Source organism: Xiphophorus couchianus, chromosome 9, assembly GCF_001444195.1.
Source record: "Xiphophorus couchianus chromosome 9, X_couchianus-1.0, whole genome shotgun sequence".
Classification (NCBI taxonomy): Eukaryota; Metazoa; Chordata; class Actinopteri; order Cyprinodontiformes; family Poeciliidae; genus Xiphophorus; species Xiphophorus couchianus.
In genome coordinates, this window is record NC_040236.1 from 31102956 (window position 1) to 31123152 (window position 20197).

General features: G+C 38.0%; 2 protein-coding genes across 3 annotated transcripts in view; both read right to left on the minus strand.

Annotated features, from left to right (window-relative positions):
• Positions 1-5441, minus strand: part of LOC114151252 (ephrin type-B receptor 1-like) — a 134691-nt gene extending 129250 nt beyond the window's left edge. Inside the window, exons 1-2 of one of the 2 annotated variants that reach the window (XM_028028348.1) lie at positions 5342-5441; positions 3951-4237 (exon numbers count right to left, since the gene is read on the minus strand). In XM_028028348.1, coding sequence (XP_027884149.1) covers positions 3951-4047 — 97 coding nt within the window. In that variant the 5' untranslated portion in view covers positions 4048-4237; positions 5342-5441. Of the gene's footprint in view, positions 1-3950; positions 4311-5341 lie in introns of those variants that run through there. The other variant, XM_028028349.1, reaches the window with a different exon arrangement.
• Positions 5442-8802: 3361 nt separating this feature from the next.
• The window catches only part of LOC114151037 (glypican-1-like), a 42935-nt gene continuing 31540 nt past the window's right edge, over positions 8803-20197 (minus strand). The window contains exons 3-10 of the mRNA XM_028027921.1: positions 17673-17890; positions 17031-17204; positions 15630-15795; positions 14674-14804; positions 13942-14082; positions 12860-12990; positions 11251-11426; positions 8803-10211 (exon numbers count right to left, since the gene is read on the minus strand). Of these exons, the coding sequence (XP_027883722.1) occupies positions 10030-10211; positions 11251-11426; positions 12860-12990; positions 13942-14082; positions 14674-14804; positions 15630-15795; positions 17031-17204; positions 17673-17890 (1319 nt within the window). The 3' untranslated portion in view covers positions 8803-10029. The remainder of the gene's footprint in view (positions 10212-11250; positions 11427-12859; positions 12991-13941; positions 14083-14673; positions 14805-15629; positions 15796-17030; positions 17205-17672; positions 17891-20197) is intronic.

Below are 20197 nucleotides of genomic sequence, written 5' to 3' on the forward strand. Positions count from 1 at the left end.
CTTGTGTTTTGAGCACTATATAAATGATTTTATCCAATGACTGTTATTCATGGGATTAGGTTGGCCCTTTGAAATGAAGTTTAACAAAAATTTCAAAATAAAAGCCTTGAATATTTTTACATGACGTAATTGCTCTTTTTGGCTTTATTTGACTTTTTCATCCAAAGCACTGTTACACATGGTATTAGTTTGGCCCTTTGAAATGAAGTTTAACAAAACTTCCAAAATAAAAGCCTTGACAAAAATTTTAAATCATACTGAATGGTGCACGTCCACCTTACTTAACGTTCTTGTGGATCTCAGCATGCCACTGATTACGTTGTGGCGTTCTTTAGTGTCTATGCCAATTTCTAGCGTGACGACGCCGGGCCCAAACCCACGGGCGCGTCTTGGCAGGCCCCGGCTAAATTTCTTCCGAAATTTTCTAGTTAGCCATAAAGTTGCTTGGTGTAATCATTTATACCTTGCCTCTTTACAGTTTACATTTTAAACCAAAATACTTTTTTGGATTTGGTTACCAGAACAAATAACAGTTTTTTAATTCTGCAAAATTGTCATTTTTAGCACCATTTGTCAAGATTAATATAAATATATTAAGCAAATCTAATCACTGATAAGTAAGCGTCAATATATTTCAAAGATCTATCTCTAGTATTTCTGATGATTGTGGCTTATAACTTCTTAAAAGCAAAAATGTCCCTTCTTAGAAAAGTAGAAGTACCAAAACTAAAAATGTTATACTGTCTCATAAGGACAGTGAGCCATAAAATGCCGCAGGCAAAATGGCTATTTACCGAGTGCTGTTGTAAACATAATGTTAGAAAATCGAATGGAAGAAAAGGGTGTGGTAAGTAGCAGGGATAAGTACAGATTTAAAAGGATTGTGAAGCAAAGCTCAAGAGTTTGGGGGAAATTTACAAGGAGTGGACTGAATCTGTTCCAGAGCCGCCAGACACAGATGTATCCAGTTAAATGGTTGCAACTAGGGCTGTTGTAAACAATTATTTTAGTAATCGATTATTCTGACGATTGAGTAATTGAATAATAAAATAGCTAAAATATTGGTAAACGCTGCCATAAGTTATATTAATATTGGATATTATCAGCAACCCAAATTTTCATTTTTGTGCATCCCTAACAATCACATTTCTGTCATTTAGAAAATGAACCTAACAATAATAGTTCACCTTAATAAAAAGATATGAAATTCTATTCAATTTAATCATAAAGCAGCAGGCTCACTATGACACCAAGAAAATGCCTGTACTCCCGTTTTACATTATGTATTCATCTTACATCAACTGCCAGCTATGTACCGCCATCCATTTGTTGTGACCAGGATGGTGGTAAATTTATGTTTAAATTTGTCTGTAATGCTAAGCTAATATCAGCTATTACAGCCTGCTGTGTTCTGTGAGTCTCTGCTCCACATGTCTACATTCACCTACTGCGCACTTCGCCATTTGCTTCGAACCAGCCACCAGGCAGCATCTCCAGGAGGAGAACGGTTGCCATACTCCATGCATCGAGTCAGTAATTTTAGATTATTGGTCCCCCGAAGAGCAATAAAACCAGATAACCAGATATTTCCATCTGTCCATAAAATCCCCCCGGATGCCCTGGACCAAACTTGAATGTTATGCTGCTAGCACTTAGCATTCATCTACAACTTGTAGGCAGAACTGAGAGCGAAGTGCAACACAAATAATCACCCGGCCGGTGTGGTTCTTCTTCTTGATTCTCATTTACGGTTGGCAAAAAATCCAAGTAGTGTTACCACCACCTACTGATATGGACTGTTTCTTATATAGCGATCACATTTACCAGTATTATGCTTTTGTATTTTAAAAAGTGTTTAGTGAAATCCTTCATGTCCAAATTTCAATACTGCCATTACGCCTTCTACCATCTTTTGAATTTTATAAATCTTCCTTTCCTGTCTTTGTCCCACCTTTTATAAACACAGTGTGGTTAATAGCAAAACATAACTTAATGAAGCTTTGAGGCAGATAATTTCCCTTTAAGGATTTTAATAATCGAGATACTCGATTCATTCAAGGAATCGTTACAGCCCTAGCTGCAACTACTTATGTTAAGTCAATCTTTAGTTAAAAGCCATAATTATCAAAAGTTTATCAATATATCAAAAATGTGTCTATAGTATAAGACTATTTGAATTTGTGAAATATGATGCACCTGTAATATGGCTTGAAATTGTAAGACACATAAAACTGCCTATGTAAGACATAAGATATGGAAGGGAGAAAACATAAAGAGCATCAGAGGGTGTTTTTTATGCCAACAGAGCCCAATAAGTGTATACCTCAGCTCATTAGGCACCTACTTACCATGAAAAGGCCACTGTGACCACAAAACAATCCACCACCCACACTGTGCCTACAGTAATTGTCTCACCTCTCTGGCTAAAACCACCTACCTTCTTGTTTTGCCACGCCAACAAATACACAAACTCCAACAAACACACACACACACAGGGGGATCCAAATGGCATTCTGTTTAATCAAAATAAAGCTGCCCTTCCACACATTTACATGCCTCATAATAGGTGAGACTAGGCACCGGGCCCGTTGTTACACGCACCATTAAAACACAGCAGTGGACTAATCTAGCACTTCCATAAGCAACAGCAGAGGCAGCAGAAGCATCAGCAGCAGCAGAAGGCAACATGGGAGTGGATGCTGTCAGGGAATGCAGCAGAAAAGAGCAGGAGAGGAAATCAAACTATGCAACGAGCAAATATTAATTTGGGAAAAACTAGAAAAGGTCAGAGGATTGTACAAGAAAAAGGAAAAGTTGGTGATGTTTGAGCAAAAGGGAGAAGCTGATAACACTTGGTCAGGAGTAAGTGTGGTTCTACAAGAGGATAATTTGGACTTCAGCACTTTGAGTGGAGGAGAAACAAGGAGTTCATGCTTGAGAAGCAGACTGAAGAGAGTTTTTGATATTATACCATTTGGAGAGTCTGAGGCGAAGAGTAATGCTGAGAGAAACAATAGAAGAAACAAGCTGACCCTGTCTGAGGACATAAAGGATGACCAGATGTGGAGTGGTGCAAAGAAAAGAAAAAGAAATGAGAGGAAGATGAAACACTGGCAGGAAAGTAAAACAAAAAGTTGCAGCAGGAGATGTTTGTTGGAGACGAAGCAGCAGAACCCTAACTTGGCAGGGAGCAGCAGCAGCACAAAACAACAGCGGCAAGAGAAGCAGAAGCAGCAGGAGCTACAGAAAGTGATGCTCTGAAAATAACAGGAGATTAGAGTTGGAGGGGCACGCAACATAAGAGGCAGAAGGTGGTGTTTGGAAAGGAGCTGGCGGGGAGATGACGCTTCTGGAAACAGCAGGTGGAGAAAGAGGTGATGTTGGAGAGGGGAAGCAGTGGGGGAGGTAGTAGCATGGGGGCCACCAAGCACCTGTGAGCTATAATTATGATTCACTTTGCTGCTCCAGCAGACTGTGTGATAGCAGAGCTGTGATGGTGTACTCAGGAGAGAGGAAACATGGGGATGTTTGAAACTAAACAGCACACACTATTATCATAAACTGTATTCACATCACGCAGGCAGGAGGACCTGCGTGCAACATGACCTGTAAAAATCACACAATTGCACTGGAGAATGTTGAAAGTGGATAGAGGAAATTATAGTTTGTTGCAAATATTGAACATAAAATACTGGATATGTAGTGATAACCAATAAAACGCAATAATCCAATTAGATGGTTGAAAACTTAATGAGAAAAGTCCAACAGTAAGTAGTACGTCCAAAACTATTTCTTTGGAAACCCAACACGAACTTAAACCAAGTCTGCACCAATTCCTTTAACCAGCTTAGTTGGCATCTTTTACGTATCCAGATTTAACATCCATAAGCGCGTTAATTAACTCCAGGTTTTACCCTGCATCAGTTCTCCATCAACAAATGTCCACCTACCTTCCACTGCGCACACAAGAGTAATCACACAGAGAAGCAGCGCAACCCAAGTGGCCGGAACGGCCAAGATCCCTCCACGCCTGTCCGCTCCCATCATCCGGCCGGCAGAGAATAAAATAGAGAAATCCCAGGGAGACGCGCTGTATTCCTCCGGTGAGCAGTCACATCTCAGTCCTCAGTTCGGTGCGTACAGGAACAAGCAGGAGAGTCAGTGGAGACTGAGAGGAGATAAACTGCTGTTGGATCCGTCTTCTCCCTCCGCTCAGCCCGTTTTCTCCGACACCTTCCTGCCCAATCAGGAGAGAGGATGTCGGCTTGAAAACCAATAACCCAGTCTTCCCAACCTGACCCGAGCTGCGTGTCCAATGGTCACACCGCCCCGGGACCTCGGTAGAAGTGGCTAAACAGTGACACTTGGTGGCGAAACGCAAGTTTTCCACAAGCGCACACTGCCTTTCTGGATTCCTCTTGAATTTCAAGAAATTTTTAAGATTAATCTTAATCTTGTTCTGAGTTCATAAGGTAAAGAAAAAAAGAAAAAAAAAAATCACTTTTGAAAATAAAATGGACTTTTGGATCTCAGAAATTTCCAAGATTGTTATAGAAAATATCTCAGATTTCTTTTCCTAGCAAATTTTGACTTTGAGCTTAGCAATTTTCTCTGTTTTTCTAGAAAACCTTTGAAATCTCAAAATTTTGAGATTTCAATTTGCAGTACATTCCTGCAATTTTTTTTTTTTTTGCAGGAATGTACTGTCTTTTGTCTACAGTGCCCATAATATACCATAGTTTTATGATACAAGTATGTTTGCTGTGTGAAAGACCACAAAGTAAAACATAATTGAAAAGATGAATAACTATGACTATATAATTTTGTTTTGAACAATTTGTAATTTTATAAAATAAAGCATCTGAAAGCTATGATGGGCTTTTGCATTCTAACCCCAACGGACAATATTTTGTATTTTCCCTGCAGTTATAGCTGAACGTGTTGGGATAAGCCTCTGCAATTCTAGAAACTGACATTTTTGCCCATTCATCTGTAAAATAGCTCAGGCTTTTTCAAGTTACTTTGAGAAAATCTGCAAACAGCAATATTCACATCTTCCCACACATTATTTGGCTCTGCTCTGGACTTTGACAAGGCTCTTCAAATCCCTCAATATCATTTGAGCAAAGCCATTCCTCTATAGCCTTAACTAAAACTACAGATTTAGCTTTAGTAAACAAAATTTTATGTTAAACTCTACCAAACATCTGTGGTTTGGTCAGAAACCAGGCAGGACAATCACAAGTTACAATACTGCGATGCAGAAACACCAAATACTTGCAAAAAACACTTTAGATCATAATTGCAGTTTGAATTTTAAAAAAAGATTAACAAAACTTACCACAAAAAAATCACAGGGAGCCAGAGCCAAACAAAAACAGGAATACAGGGGGAAAGACAGCAGAGAACTGATTGGGAAATAAATGGAGAAACCAGTAAGGAGTGACTGATAATATACTGGTGAGGTTGATTACTTGAACAAGGACAGACAGATGACTGATTAGAAACTGGTTGCAGGTGTGAGAGGAGAGAGAGGGAGAGAGAAAACAGCACAGGGGGCGAGGGAGAGTACAAACTGGGTAACTAGAAAAATGAATAAAACAAATAACTAGACATAAGCAGCATAATAATATTTTCATTTTGCAGTTATGCGCTACTTTGTGTGGATCTATCAAGTAAATTCCCAAATAAAAACGGTTTCATTCAAGTTTATGTATTTAGCCTTTTAAATGTGGGAAAGTTCAAAGAGTGTGATACTTCTGTAAGGTACTGTAGTCAGTGGACAAAACTGGATTGCTTTATTTTAATGTGATCAATATTTGTAACAATTATGACAAACCTTTGTCTAGATGATTCTGCAACAGCGTATATTTGTTTGTTATTTCAGTGTTTTGTGTCTTTGTCTCCCAGTTAATAATGCTGCAGCTTAAAATATACCTTTTCAAATGCTCAGAATACAAAAATATACAACAAAAAACAACTTTTTACAAAAATTGAAGAAAATTGCAGTGAATAGATAAATGATGTCTGAAAAATTTCAAAGAAAACTGCAGAAACGTCATTATCAATGTGTTTTTGTACAGGCAACATGTCTTAAACATCCATTTCTCTCTGCTTTGTTAATGTTAGAATTCAGTAAATATTACTGTCCCTTCTCAGCAAACCCTGGAGGAATATGAGGGATTATTTTTACTGACATTGTGCTTACCTCGGAGGTTCGCAGCTGTTCCGTTTGGTGACTAATCTTCTTTCTCCCTGGAGTTTTGGTCTCTACTTTAACTGCTGAACGAAATTGTCTTATTTTCAAAACAATGTCTGCTTCCTGCATATAGTGAAAAAAAAAGCCTTACTAGAAACATGTGTATGTTTAGCACTCTAATTTATAAAAGACTGATATCTAATTGTATTTTTAAATTTTAGCAATTAGCAAGTTAAGAGTGGAGACCCAGAGGTTAATTTGCTTTAAAAAAAAAAACAAAAAAAAACTTGAAGTTTTAAGAGAAAAAGCCATGACCATATTTTTACATGTGACCATGGACTGCAGAGGAGGAAGGGGATTAGGTTAATAACACCTGCACAGGTGTTTTTACTTAGGTTTACTTCCTTCCTCCCAGGACCACATTGAGTGACATTTCCCTAAATACCCTCCTAGCACCTTTTAGAAGGGGAACAATTTCTATTATTCTCCCTGGCACAAGCTTATCCTGAACATGGGTCTAATCTGCAGGCGTGGAAACATCGGTGCCACTTCCTGTGCCGTTTCAAACTCCCACCAGATGGAAACAAATGCATTCAGTTTGGAACATGAGACCTTCAGATGAACTTGGGCATGATGTTTTAATACACTGTGGGCTGACCATATTGCTTTAAAAGGTTTTATATGTGACCACACAGATTACATGTGCATTTGTGGATGAGTTGTGTTTTTAAAAGCTGTGTGTAAAGGGACTATGTGGTCCTAATGTGTTTATCAATTAAACTGTAAGAAAACTGTGCATACACAACAATCACTATGGTGATGACAGTTGCAGCATGAAAATTATTGTAGAGCAACTCAGTCGTAATGTCTTCGATGTTTGTTGCCCCACAGTTCACGTGTTCGCTTGTGTTTTCAATAAAAACCAACCTGTGCCAGTGAGTTCATATCTTTAAAATGTGCTGCTGCAAGAAGTTAAAATGTCCTCACAGCCTCCAATGTTCCCCCAAAAATCAATAAAAGATCTGCTGGCTGCCACATGAGCAGAGCAATAACATTTAAACTGTCTCCAGCAGCATTTAGGTTGCTCTTTTAAACTGTGCTGCAGGAGTTGCTTAGCTGTTTTAAGGAGTAACTCTGGCCTAAGAGGGTCGGGTCGGCCAAATGCTACGATGAGAACTGATCGATTCTCTTCATGCCAAGGAAAAATACAGTTTCTCAATGTCCTTCCATGTCACTGTAAAACACACGTTTAACTTTCAAGCCCCTCATAATCTGTCAGAACAGGTTTCAGATCAGTTGGGATTGCCACAGATTTTTCTTTTTTCTTAGCATTTTCCATAATTTCCCTTTATTTAGCTCTATTCATCTTTCCATCCACCCTTTCCATCAAGGAGACACAAAATTGATTTAACATTTTTTTTCCCGTCAAATTCAGAAATCATGCGTTTTTAGTATTTTCATAACAGAATAGGTTATATTTCTGTGACCTCCTCAGCCGTACATTGACACTTCAACATCTATTTTAGTCATGTAATTCCTTTACTTCATGCACATAACAGCACTGTTTTTTCTGTTACATTAATTATGTTTCTCTTTTTTGAGACTTTGACAGTTTTGAAGGTGTAAAGAAATATACCTCTAATCTATATAATATCTGTAAATATCGGCCATAGCAGCAGTATTGGTTCATACTGGTGCATTCCCATTAAACAGGCTGTAAAATTGTTTCTAATTAGCAGCCCAATTCAATAGAGTGCGTATAGAAGGCTAACATAACTTACCCAACATAACTTTATATTGACACAGCAAACGGTTAAAAACTAAAACAAAACCAAACAGGCCTACACAGGGCCGGATTTACAAGGATGGGGGCCCCTGGGCTGGAGCCAGTTTTGGTGCCCTGTCCACTGAAGATTAATAATAATTTTACTCATGTAAATTACAATACATTAAATTATAAATTACAGTAGGTTAAAATGTCCTATGGCCAATTGCTCCATATTATTCACAAAAAAAAACATTTATTTTAGCTTCATAAGTTTCAAAACTTGAGAATTGTTTATGTTCTTTAAAATTAAAAAAATATGCATACAGGTCACCTGACATGGGCCTATTGATTTTATAAAGAATGCAATTGCTGCTAAATGCACATTCGTAAAAAAAATAAAGAAATAAAGAAAGAAAAAAGTCACACATAGGGCCTTCATATATTTACAATTTGTGAAATATGCAAAACAGGAGACCAGGCAACAACTCTTACACGTAGTGGCTATTTAACACAGTCCTAGCTACATCACAAGATCATTCCTATGAGTAATTATAGTATTTATTTAAATCTTCAAAATTTTTATAGTTTTTTAGCTGAAAACCAAATATGTCATTCAAAGCAACAAAACTCTTGCTGCTCTTGAGGAGAAGCCGCCTTGGGCCACCAAATCGCTACATTCTGAACTCGTCTTTAGTTCAAAATCCAAACCAAAGAGTTTGCTAACAAACTTAGAACAGACCAGTAATAACATACACAAAACAAACCAAAATTAATTATAATGGACGAAGAGTAGGACTTCCAAAACAATCCAAAGAATAATCGAGTGACACTGTCATCTGCTACAATCAACCAGAGTTTAATGGATGAAAGGTGATTAAATACACTGATGATTAAAAACCCGCCTAATACAGAGTCCCAGACTGCATAAGTATGTGCGTATTTAACACTGCTGCTGCTATTTGTGTAAATTAACATGTCTGTAACAGGAAAGTAGTGCAGACTTTAAAAGAAGGCATGCCAAGGTAAATAATATCACCAGTCAAATGTAGAAAGAATCTTGAAAAAATTCTGTATGTACACAAACCCAGGCAGCTAGAAGAACCGGAAAACCTTTTCTTTTGTTGTGACATATTGGTTTCATAACAACAACTCATTACAAAACCTGTGTACAGTGATGTGTGCAGCGTATTAAGCTTTGGTTTGATGTACTAGTTAATCAGCCACTTTGAGATGAGTTAAGTACCTCTGAACACATTCATTAAGAAATCTTCTCTTGCAGTAGTAGCAGTACAGTAGCTTTTCTTCTTTTGTTAGTTTGTTCAATCATTGCGTTTTCTTTTGTGGTAATTGGAAACAGGATACTTTGAAATTCCTCGCCCTCAATAAGCAGATTTTAGCTCTTGCTTATTGGAGGCTTTGATGAGGCCATTCCTTTATCTACAAAGGTAAGACGCCGTTTAAAAACTGGACATTTCATTTCCGGCTTTGAAGTAAAAGTAAGGTAAACTGATGCAATCACAGAAACTCGGACATTTCAAGAGTGCGATGCATTTTCGACTGAATGGACCACTTGTCAACATCACAGATAATGTGGATTTCATTGCCAGTAGAGTATTATGTTGTACATTCATGGCTCAGTATGGTGCCAGTTTTTAAGGTAATGTACACAAACATTTACAGCGTACATGGTTTGCTTTAGTCAGACAAACTTGAATAACATTTTTTTTTTAAATCCTTGGTGAATGCACCACAGATAAGGTCACCTGCTGGCTGGAAACTGGAGCTACAGACATCTTCTTCATCGTTGTTACTGTCTTCTTTCAAACATCCTCATCAAAAGATCCACTGACCTCACACTAATTCACATTCAAACTAAAACACATTGAAGCGCAGCAAAGTAAAGACTAAGGTCAATTTTCATTCCTTTGAGTCAAGGAAAATGTTCATCCATTCAACAAAATGTCTTTTTGGCAAAGTTTCGTTCCACTTTTCCTCCCATTCAACCCCATTTCCCATGGTTCAGTCCTCAGGCCCCTTCATACAAAGCAGTGAAGGGGGTCCATCATCGCTGGAGCAGCAGGACGGTGACTGGGAGCAGCAGCAGAAGGTCGCAGACGCCGATGCGAGGCGTGGGCGCTCCTCCAACTGGCTTGGTCTCCGGCGCGTAGGCATAAAGTCCCGGTCTACTCCGAGCACACTGACCGCTCAAACACATCCCGCTTCCTGAGCCGCTGATATCCTCACCTGCAGAGTTATCAAGGGAAATTTAAATAACTTGCATCTATTTTCACAATGCAGCCGTGAAGGAGTCAATTTGACTCCCGGAGAGCTTTCAACCTCGAGTAACTACTTTAAATTGAACTTCCTTTGGCTCAGACTTCATGACTTTTCCTAAAATGACTCTCTTTAACAACGCTTGAGTATAGAATATTTGTCACATAAAATGTCCTGCTGGGTGACGTTATTTTTACACTTTATAAACTGCATCTGGAAATTGCTATGGCAACTGTAATTTAGTGCAAACGAGTTACAGGAATCATGATTGAGCACATAAATAGAACAAGTATTTGCTCTGTTGGTTTACTGGTGGAATGATAGAGAATTGGAAAAAATGAAAATGGCAATTGGATTGTAAGGTAAAAGGCTTTTCATTCTGGAGGAATCCAAACAAGTGAAATCAGTGATTAATATTAGATAATAACACTTTAGCATTGTTTTTGCTTTTTAATTGCCCTAATTGTAGATTTGTGCCTTTTCTTACCAGACATAGCTTCATCTATGAGCTCTGCAGATAATTATGCCCTCAGTATGTCTTCAACATGACATAATCTGTACCGTAATGTGCAATAAACAAATAAAGTAATCAAGAGTAGAGTAAATCAACTAGTAGGAGGAATGTAAAGTCAGTCACGGGGCGCTGAGCCGTGTGTGTAGTTCATGCTGTTTGAGACAGCAAAATTAAACTGTGATTTTAAAAAAAAAGTTTTCTCAAGAAACTTCAAACTTTCTATTCAGGTTACAACAGCTGCCACTTGTTTTTCAGTCTAAGCTGAATTATTTGAAACGTAGATAACTTGGGGGGGGGGAAAGAAGACTTCTCATATTTCAATTACTGTTTTTGTTCTCCATCTTCCATATTTGCAAGATTTGTAAAAGACTAACAGATGTCTTTTTAGAGGAAATATATTTCCCACAAATACCAGTTTTTGCTTAACTGTTACCCGTTCTTGTGTTATGTTAGCAGAAATGTAGAAAATGTTGAAAATATTTGAAAGGGTCTTACTTGCATCCTGAAAGTCCACATCATTGCCTTCCAGTGCATCTTTTAGTCTGTTGCTCATTATTTTCAGTTCCATGATCTGCTGTCGGATTTTCATGATGGGTTTTGTGATGTCGAGATCCACTTCTGGGTTGTTGATCTGATTTGCCAAACCGTCACCCATCACCCCTGGAAGGTACCTGATAGGAGCAGAATGCAGCTAGTGAACCACTTTCACATCGCCAGTAAATGAAAGACAGACAACCGATTACAAAATGACTAGAGACGGTTACAGAAGAGTTGAAGGAGAGACACTTTACATGCAACATCCTGTTTGCAGGATGTGTTTAAATTTAGGTTTTCATGACATTTTACTGCAAATCTGCCTAGTTAGCACAAAACATCAGCTAATGAACACAAACATTCCCATACTTCTGTGGTATTGAGGTGTAGAACTGATCTAATTTAATCATATAATTCTTAATTCTTTTCTTGTCTCTAGCTTGTTGTGAATGCGAAACAATCCTGTTAAACTCCAGTAACTGCAGTATTTACAAGAAACATGTCTAGTTTTAAATAACTCTAAGAACAATCAGCAAACCCATACTTTTCATCAGTCAGCAGCAGATATGGACTGTTGCTTGAGGGAGAGTTGGATTTAAAAAGTAAGTCATATGAAGCAATTTTAAGATAATGCAACAAGAAATGATTCAGCAATTTGTATTAAAAAATTGTTAGAGTTCAAACTTGTGGAACCACTTTTAGGCTTTAACAATGTCACTTTAGTTACTTCATTTTATCCCTGATTGGAGAAAAATGTTAAAGTAAATCCACCAGAGGGAGATGCAGATCTTTAAACAGTTTGTCACACTAATAGTTCACACTCACACAAAATTCATACATCCTTCAGCTGTCACACCCAGTCAGTGATTCATGTATATTTCATGGTTCCTCACGTTATTCAGATAAGGAAGACACGTTTAAATGAATGTGTTTTAGAGGATAAATCTGATAGCTTGGCTGCAATCCAAGCACTTTAAACACAAGGAGATGCAGAGTGTGGGTGAATAATGCACATATAAGCACAGCGTCACATCGCTGTGTAATCCATTTACTCGTGAACTGAGAGAGGTTTGCTTATCTGTGTGGCTTTCAATGCTTCAGCTAAAAAATCTGTGTGCAACAAACTGCTTTTTAAAACCATAGATGCAATTTTATCTCAGTATAATTTTAAATTTGGCAGAATTGAGATTTAATGTTCTTGTATTTAAGTGCAGCAAATTGTTTCTATCATAACATCTTCATCATAATATACTTTGTCTCTTCCCTTTCTGATTGGATTTCTTCTCTTCAGAACCTTTTTTTTTTATCATGTGATTGAAATTATTTTTTTCCACACTTGCAGAAAGACTGCAGACAAATATTCAAACCCTGGACTTTTATTTCTGCTACCAACTGCACCACTTTGCACCCCATTTAATCCTTTTTAATCAGAAGATGAATGCATTTGACTGAAATAAAAAGAGCCTCTTTACATAAGACACTAATCTGTAAATTTAGGGAACACAAAGAGTAACTCTTGACTAGTTTTATGAAATTAATTAAAGATGACTTTCTTTTGATTTGCTCTCACCTGGCTTTGGTCATCCCGTTCCAGCAGTTGTCCTGACTGTTGCTTTCAGCCGCCAGTTTGCTGCACAGCGCTACCGGCAGCTGGACCCAGTACTGCCGCATGTCCCTCAGTTTACTGGACAGATCTGACACCTGAAGCCAGAACAAAAGCAAAACATTTTCTAACATCACATCATACAGAATCTGTTCAGTTCCAGTCATTTTTTATCAGTGCTAACACCTGAAAATCTCAGTTTAACTTTAAGATTCATTGAGCATTTCTTGAAACGTGTTAGTTTCTCAGAGACAAATTACATATAAATGCTGTTATTTGGCTAAATTCCAGTTTAATTCATTCAAAACTGGTTGTGAAATATCAGCTGAGTGTGTGGCATCCCGTGGAAGGAATCTCACTCTAATTAAAAAGACGAACAGCTAATGAAGCAGATCATCTATAAAACAGTTTCTAACTTTTATTAAGTCTAATTAAGACATCTACAGTGGTAGTTTTACAGTAACAGAACCCTAATTACGACACACAAGTTCTAAATATCAACTATTCAAGAAGCAATGAGCTAAAATTATGCTACACAAACTAAATCAGGGATTTTTATCTTTTAAGTCTGACCTGTCTTTTCAGATTTGGACAGACTCAGAAACAGTTCTATATCGTTCAACTGATATCTGTTAAATTCTGTAAATGTCGCTGCTGTTGTTTAATGCGTTTCTGACTAAAACTGGTGCAGATTCTTAGTTTTGATGCATTTTGCGACAAATATCAGACTCTTTAGCAAATCAAGAAGAAATTGTAACTGATTTATCGGTGAATCTCTGATTAATACACAATTCTCTTTGGAAATGTTATATTTTCCATTTCAACTTCAAATAAGTTACAAAAAAATACAGAGAAATAAGAAAGGATGGTATTAAAGTTAGCTTGGACCAAAGCAGCCACAAAAAGGCGATTGATAACTTTCAGCAGGATAATAATCCCAAAAAATTCCAGATAAAAATAAAATTGTTCTCTAGACACAAAGTTAATCTTATTCCATATCAGTCAGTTAGATAGAAAACCTGTAGGATTAAAATGCAGTGGACACACACCTGTATCTCCAGTCTGAGCCCAGCCGTTGGGGACGGTTTGTATTCGAACGCAGTCAGCGAGCCGCTCTTCTTCTTCTTCTGCTCGTGGGCGTTTGGAGTACCTGTTCCTGGTTCACCTGGGGAGCCGCATGTTTGGAACACCTGCAGAAACAATTCCCAAGCTTTTACCATGTTTCTCAAAAGCTCCACATCCTCAATTCACCGCTACACACGTCACTTTTTATCTTAATAGTATGTGACAAAGCTGCAATATTTATCTAATGTTTTTTTTACAGCAGGCAACCAAATTTTATTATTTGTAATTAAAAGGCAATGAAGATGACTGACTGAGCAAGACAAAGCGTTCTTTAGTTCAATTCATACAGAATTCACTTTTCAACTGGATGCAATTTTTTATTTACAGAGATTTTTAAAAAACGCTTCTTCTCAGAAGGTTTCAGAAACTGAGAATATGGATAAATGAAATATTTAGATTATATGAATTTCTTGCTCAGAGGCAAATGTAGAAAGAGCATTTCCAGTTAGCTGTAAGAATAAAATAGTCCACTAGATGTCGCCACTGGCAAACGTCTCAAATAGATCTGAATATAATACCATTTGAGACATAGCATCTCATTTCCTTAAAAATTATCAAATAAACAGCAATAATTCAAAGCATAATAAATAAATATAAAATATTTATACACAACATTTAAACAGACTAATTTAACACTGTAAGATAAAATCTCTTACCTTTGCTGTAAATGTGTCCATGTTTTGCTGCAGATAGTGCACAGCTTCGTAGATCCGTATGGGGATGGAGGACAGAACCACGTCCAGGCTGGGTTCTGTGCTGAAGCTGGACGCTACTTGGATCATTGTGTCTGAAAGCAGAAACAAACACAGAAATCAGAAACCACTGCTTTACATACACAACCTGTAGAAACGCTTTACGGTTAAACAGAAACCAAATGGAATCAAAAAACTAACAATCTACCTACAGTTTAAATCAGAAATTGATATACACAAAATAAAGCAGCATCTTTTTACTCACTGTCTGAATTTAAATCCGATGAAACTTTTCTTGTTTTAGGTCAATTAGAATTACTAATATTATTTCTATTTGCTAAATGCCACAATAATGAGAGAAATAAAATGTCAGATTATCTTTTCAATGTCTTCAAAGTCAGAAGTTTACATACATTTATTATTTTACCTCTGCATTTGAACTGTATGACTTAGATCAAACCTTTTGCTTCTCATCAGACCTCGCTGGGTTTCTGACCCATTCCTCCTCTCTAGAACAGAACTGGTGGAACTGGTTTTGTAGGCCGCCTCACTCTCACAACCTTTCAGATCCGCCCACAATTTCTTTATAGGATTGAGATCAGGGCTTTGTGGTGGCCATGTCAAAACATTGACTTTGTTGTCCTTAAGCCACTTTGTGACCACTTTAAAGCTCCGGTCATCTGAGCTTTTAACTCTCTGACTGATGCCTTTAGTCGTTGCTTCCATATTTCCACATGATCCCGTTTATTTTATGAAGTGCACCAGTTGCTCTTGCAGCAAAAATGCTGCCACCCTCCATTTATGATATATGAGTTTAACCTTTTTACAATATTCTAACTATTTCAGTCTTGGCATATTGCAGTCTAATTGATTACGTCTCAAACAATAAGATGTGTTGAGGATTGGCTGGTGCGTCTTACCGATGAGCTCCTGCCACACCGGATTCAGGTCAGCCTGGTTGGCCAGGCAGCCCTTCATGACGTTTGAGCAGTAGTTGGAGCAGGGCTGGACCGAGGCCAGGCCGCGACAGTGAGGGCAGTATACCAGTTTCATCAGGGCCTTGGTGCATTCCTCAGCAAGAGACACCTGGAATCAGACCCGTCAGATTAAAAGACGGAGGTTTATGGGGATGTTCAGAATGCTTTTGATGCATTTTATTCCCAATGGTTTACTCCACAGTACCGAGGTATGACAACAGAGGGCAGTATTTACATATCATTGCATGAACAAAAAGGGATTACGGCCCAAACATTTGCCACTAAACTATTAGAAAACAAATAATGGGAACAATTAGAAATCTATTTTTAAACATCTTTATTCAAGGAAACAATTTAAACTCTGGCTTCCCATGAGAAAGATTTTATTCCTACATTTTAGAGATCTTGCATAAAATATATAATGTAAAAAAAAAAAAAACATTATGAGTTTAAATGTGCACTGGCCATTCATTAAAGTTTCTAACTTTAGTCTCATGAACAGACTCCCTTGTGTTTAATTTGGTCAATGTTGCATTACAGAGTGAGGTCATGAGGTTTGAGTTATATTAAGAGTCTGCAGTCACAGAGACAGCTGAGCATGTAGGCTGGATGTGAACCGTGATGCGATAGGAAGTTTCAGCAGGTGGCAGAAATGTGTGCAATTCTTCACAGGAAGGAGAAAGGAATAATTCAAACCTTAAAAACATAGATAGATATTTTGCATTTAACTCTTATGCAGGATTGCAAAGAATCCTGCATTTGCATCAAGTTTGTCAGGATTATAATCTTGATCTTTTTTTAAATAAGCTAGTAAAACTGCAACTCATTATTAAAGAAAATCATATAAAAATCCTGATGATTAAAAATGCTTTTTGATGAGAAACATAAAAGAAGACACACTGCACACATGTGGGAGTTTGTGGATAATCTCCACTGAGATCTAAAAAAAAAAATCCTTGCTCCAATAATTTTACATCAATCTTGTCAACCCTCTAAGAAAGAGCTTTGTTCTGACGGCAGAGGCTGACAGTTCGTTTTCGATTATCTTTGTGTTTCCCATCTGCAGGGCGGAGGATTTTTCTCTCACAGTTTGGGTGTGACAACCACACAGCCACCACATGTGATTTCCTGGGAATCGGCCCAGCAGACATTAGACACATTCCCAAACAAACAGCCAAATTATCAATAGTTCAGATGGCATTTTCTTCTGGCACAGTTACCAGAATGCAAACCGTAACTGAGCTGATGTTTTCATGTTTGTCCTCAACAGGAAGGGCTTTCTTAATTGTGTGTGCATATGCGTGTGGGCGTGTGCAGAAGGAAACGCAAATACACAAAACTCACCTGTGAGACCTTCTTGATCACATCTGAGCTGACCAGCAGGCCCTGGACAAAAGACCTGGCCGTGACAAAAGACCGGATCACTTTTGTTTTCATGTCCCGAGGAATGTCTCCGAATGGCCGCAGCGTCTCCTGCTGCTTAGCAACACATTCCAGGTAATCCTCCGACAGGTTGACCTATCAAACAGAGACGACAGCCGAAAATACAGAGCAGAACAATTAGGCTTCATGATGCAATTTGACTTATTTTAACCAAACATTTATGCAGATTTAAAACCATGGATACAATCCCTGATCTGGATTTTTAGGTATTTTCCTGTGTTCAATTTCTACAGAAGAGGATGAGGGCCACTGAAAAGAAAATAATAATTCTGACTTATTTCTCAGACATTAATCTTCTGATATCAAAAGACAGAAATCTGAGAAAAAAAATTTTAATTCTGAATTTGAAGTCAGATTCTTTTTTTTCAGTGGCCCTAATACTCTTCCATAAATGTTCTGTTCATTCCATCCCTCATAAATTTTGCATTCAGCTCAGTTCAATTTAATTTAGTATTTTTTAACTCATTTCATGTCAATGCACATCCACTAGCATTTCAAACCACAGCAAATTCAAGGCCCAAGAGGGCATATTCCTGTACTCACCTCTGTGAGGGCAGAGGCTTTAAACGTTCGCTCCAGCAGCTGGGACCAAAACTCGGACAGGTTCTCGTCCAGGTGGAGGGCTGAGCCCCGGTAGTACTGACGCAGGTCGGCATAGAGCTCTGCAAACAGACGGGCGTTCTGGGAGTACAGGGGGCCCAGCGGAGACAGCACCTCCTGCAGCAAGCGCTCAGACTGGCCGTGCAGCTCCGTGAAATACGCTACAGAAAGACAGCAGAGGAAAAGGTCAGGACACAACAAGCTGACGCCAGACTTTGTAAGGACAATCCAACTAATTACTATTAGAGTTAAATTGTGCAGATTTATCTCTGTCACTTCATTTCCAGCTCTGAACTTTAATATCTTTTTAGTAGAGCTATGCACAACTACTATGTTTACAAGGTAGTTTAAAAGTAACTGGATTCTTTCCAGATAATAAAGTGATACCCATCAGCTGGAAAGACATTATAGAGAACAATTATGCAAAGCAAATTAATTTTAACAATTCAATATGATTTAAATGTAATCCACCAATCCACAACAAATATTATCTCAATGCACTTTGCAAAACAAACACAGGTGTAATTCCCAGGTGTTCAGTGGATTAAAGACAGATTCTGCTCTTTCTACCCTAAAAAATCTGCTCTGTCGCTTCCATATGTGGTACTAAATTGGATCCGTTTCCGATTGTTTTCAAAACGTCTGCAGTCTGAACGGTCATGTCGCGTTTTCTCCAGCTTTTATGTGATTGACGTGAGACATGTGTCATAATTCTGCACCAGAAAAAGCCACACAGGGTAAATCAGGACATATTATAGACATTTTAAAATTATGAAAGAAGTCTGCGTCACTGAAATTTACAAAAACTCAGAAGTTTCAGTAAATGTCCCAAAAAAAACTTGCTTTCCTTTTGTTAGCGTCCTTCGTCTTGTGACGATCCTGTCGGATCCCATTGCTGAATAAACTTTAAAATTGATCCATAAACGGCTCAGTCCTACTTCTGTAAACTGTTCACTGCTGTGTGACGTCAACGATTTTCTTCTTCTGTGCATGTGGGCTGATTTGGTAAACTGTTCAAACAGAAGTTTCACCATGGTTTAATTAGCAGTATGAACAACCACACAGCAAAAAAAAGAAAAAAGAAAGAGAACTGACCATCAAGTCCTGCTGTGTGAAAGTAGCCAAATAGTGAGTGTTTAATTTTAGTGAGACTCTTCTTTAAGCCATTTACCAGATCCTGAAATCGGTTTGAAGAATCGTTACTCAACTTCACACTTTTAGCTACGAGAATTCAAATGTGAAAAAGTTCAAGCAGTATAAATGCTGCTCTCTACATCACGCAATGTTGTTGTCCGTTTGGCACTTCCTACCTCTGGGTTGTCACAGCAACCACTCCCACTCCACCACTGCATGGACACGACCTGGCAGATGTTTTAGGCTGGTTGCTCTTCCCTTCCCGCCTTTACAACATTCAGTCGTCTAAACTAACTTCAGATGAGTCAGATTCATTAAATTCAGTCCGATCCAAACACACAGCCCAGTTCAGTTTAATAACTTCATATCTTTACAAATGCGTTCATTTTGTAAACTGGTTACTTTTATTGCTTGAGCTTCTTTTTCTTGCCTAATTAAAAAAAACAAAACAACCTTTCTGTAATGGTTCCTTTTTTTTTTTTTTAGAACTTACATTTTTTATTTTTATTTTTACAGAGCAATAATACAGCCGTACATCAATGGTACATAACACAAGTGTTGACAATATGAAATCTTCCATAAAATAAAATAAACATCTTGGCATGATATCTTACAACCTCAGCATCACATTTGTAGACTCCTCACCATACAACATTAAAATAAAGATACATTTTGGGCAGGATAGCTAAACACCATATGCCAAGAGACAAACTTGTTAGGCTTATTTACATCAACAGAGCTTCTGCTGGCCCCCAGCGCAGACTAAAAGTGGTTTTTTGAAGTCTTAATGACTAGGTTATCTGTTCCATTTTATACAATTCCCTTACTTTTTGGATCCATAAGTCATAGGAAGGTGGCTCCAACTGCATCCACCTGATTGTAATGCACTTCAGGGCTGCTGTAAAAAGGATATTTAACAGATATACTTTGGTCCGTCCTTGCAAACCATCTGGTATAATACCAAGTAACGCAACTGTAACATCCTTTGGTATAACTTCCGGGAAGATTTGGTTTATAGCCCTGTACACCTCATCCCAAAAGTTTTGAAGTTTGGGGCATGACCAAAAAATGTGTGTATGATTGGGGACCGCTGAGCCACAGTTTCTCCAACACAAGCTTGGTACTTTAGGATCCATCTTGGAAACTACATCTGGGGTCCTGAAATATCTGCTAATAATTTTCCATTTATATTCCCGCCACGTATTTGAGTTTGTAACTCTATGTGCCTCAGTCCAAACTTCCTCCCATGTTTCGTCAGAGATTTTTTTGGCCGTCTCTGCCTCCCATCTTTGTTTTGTCCAAGTGGGTTTGTTAAGGTTCATTGACAGGAATAC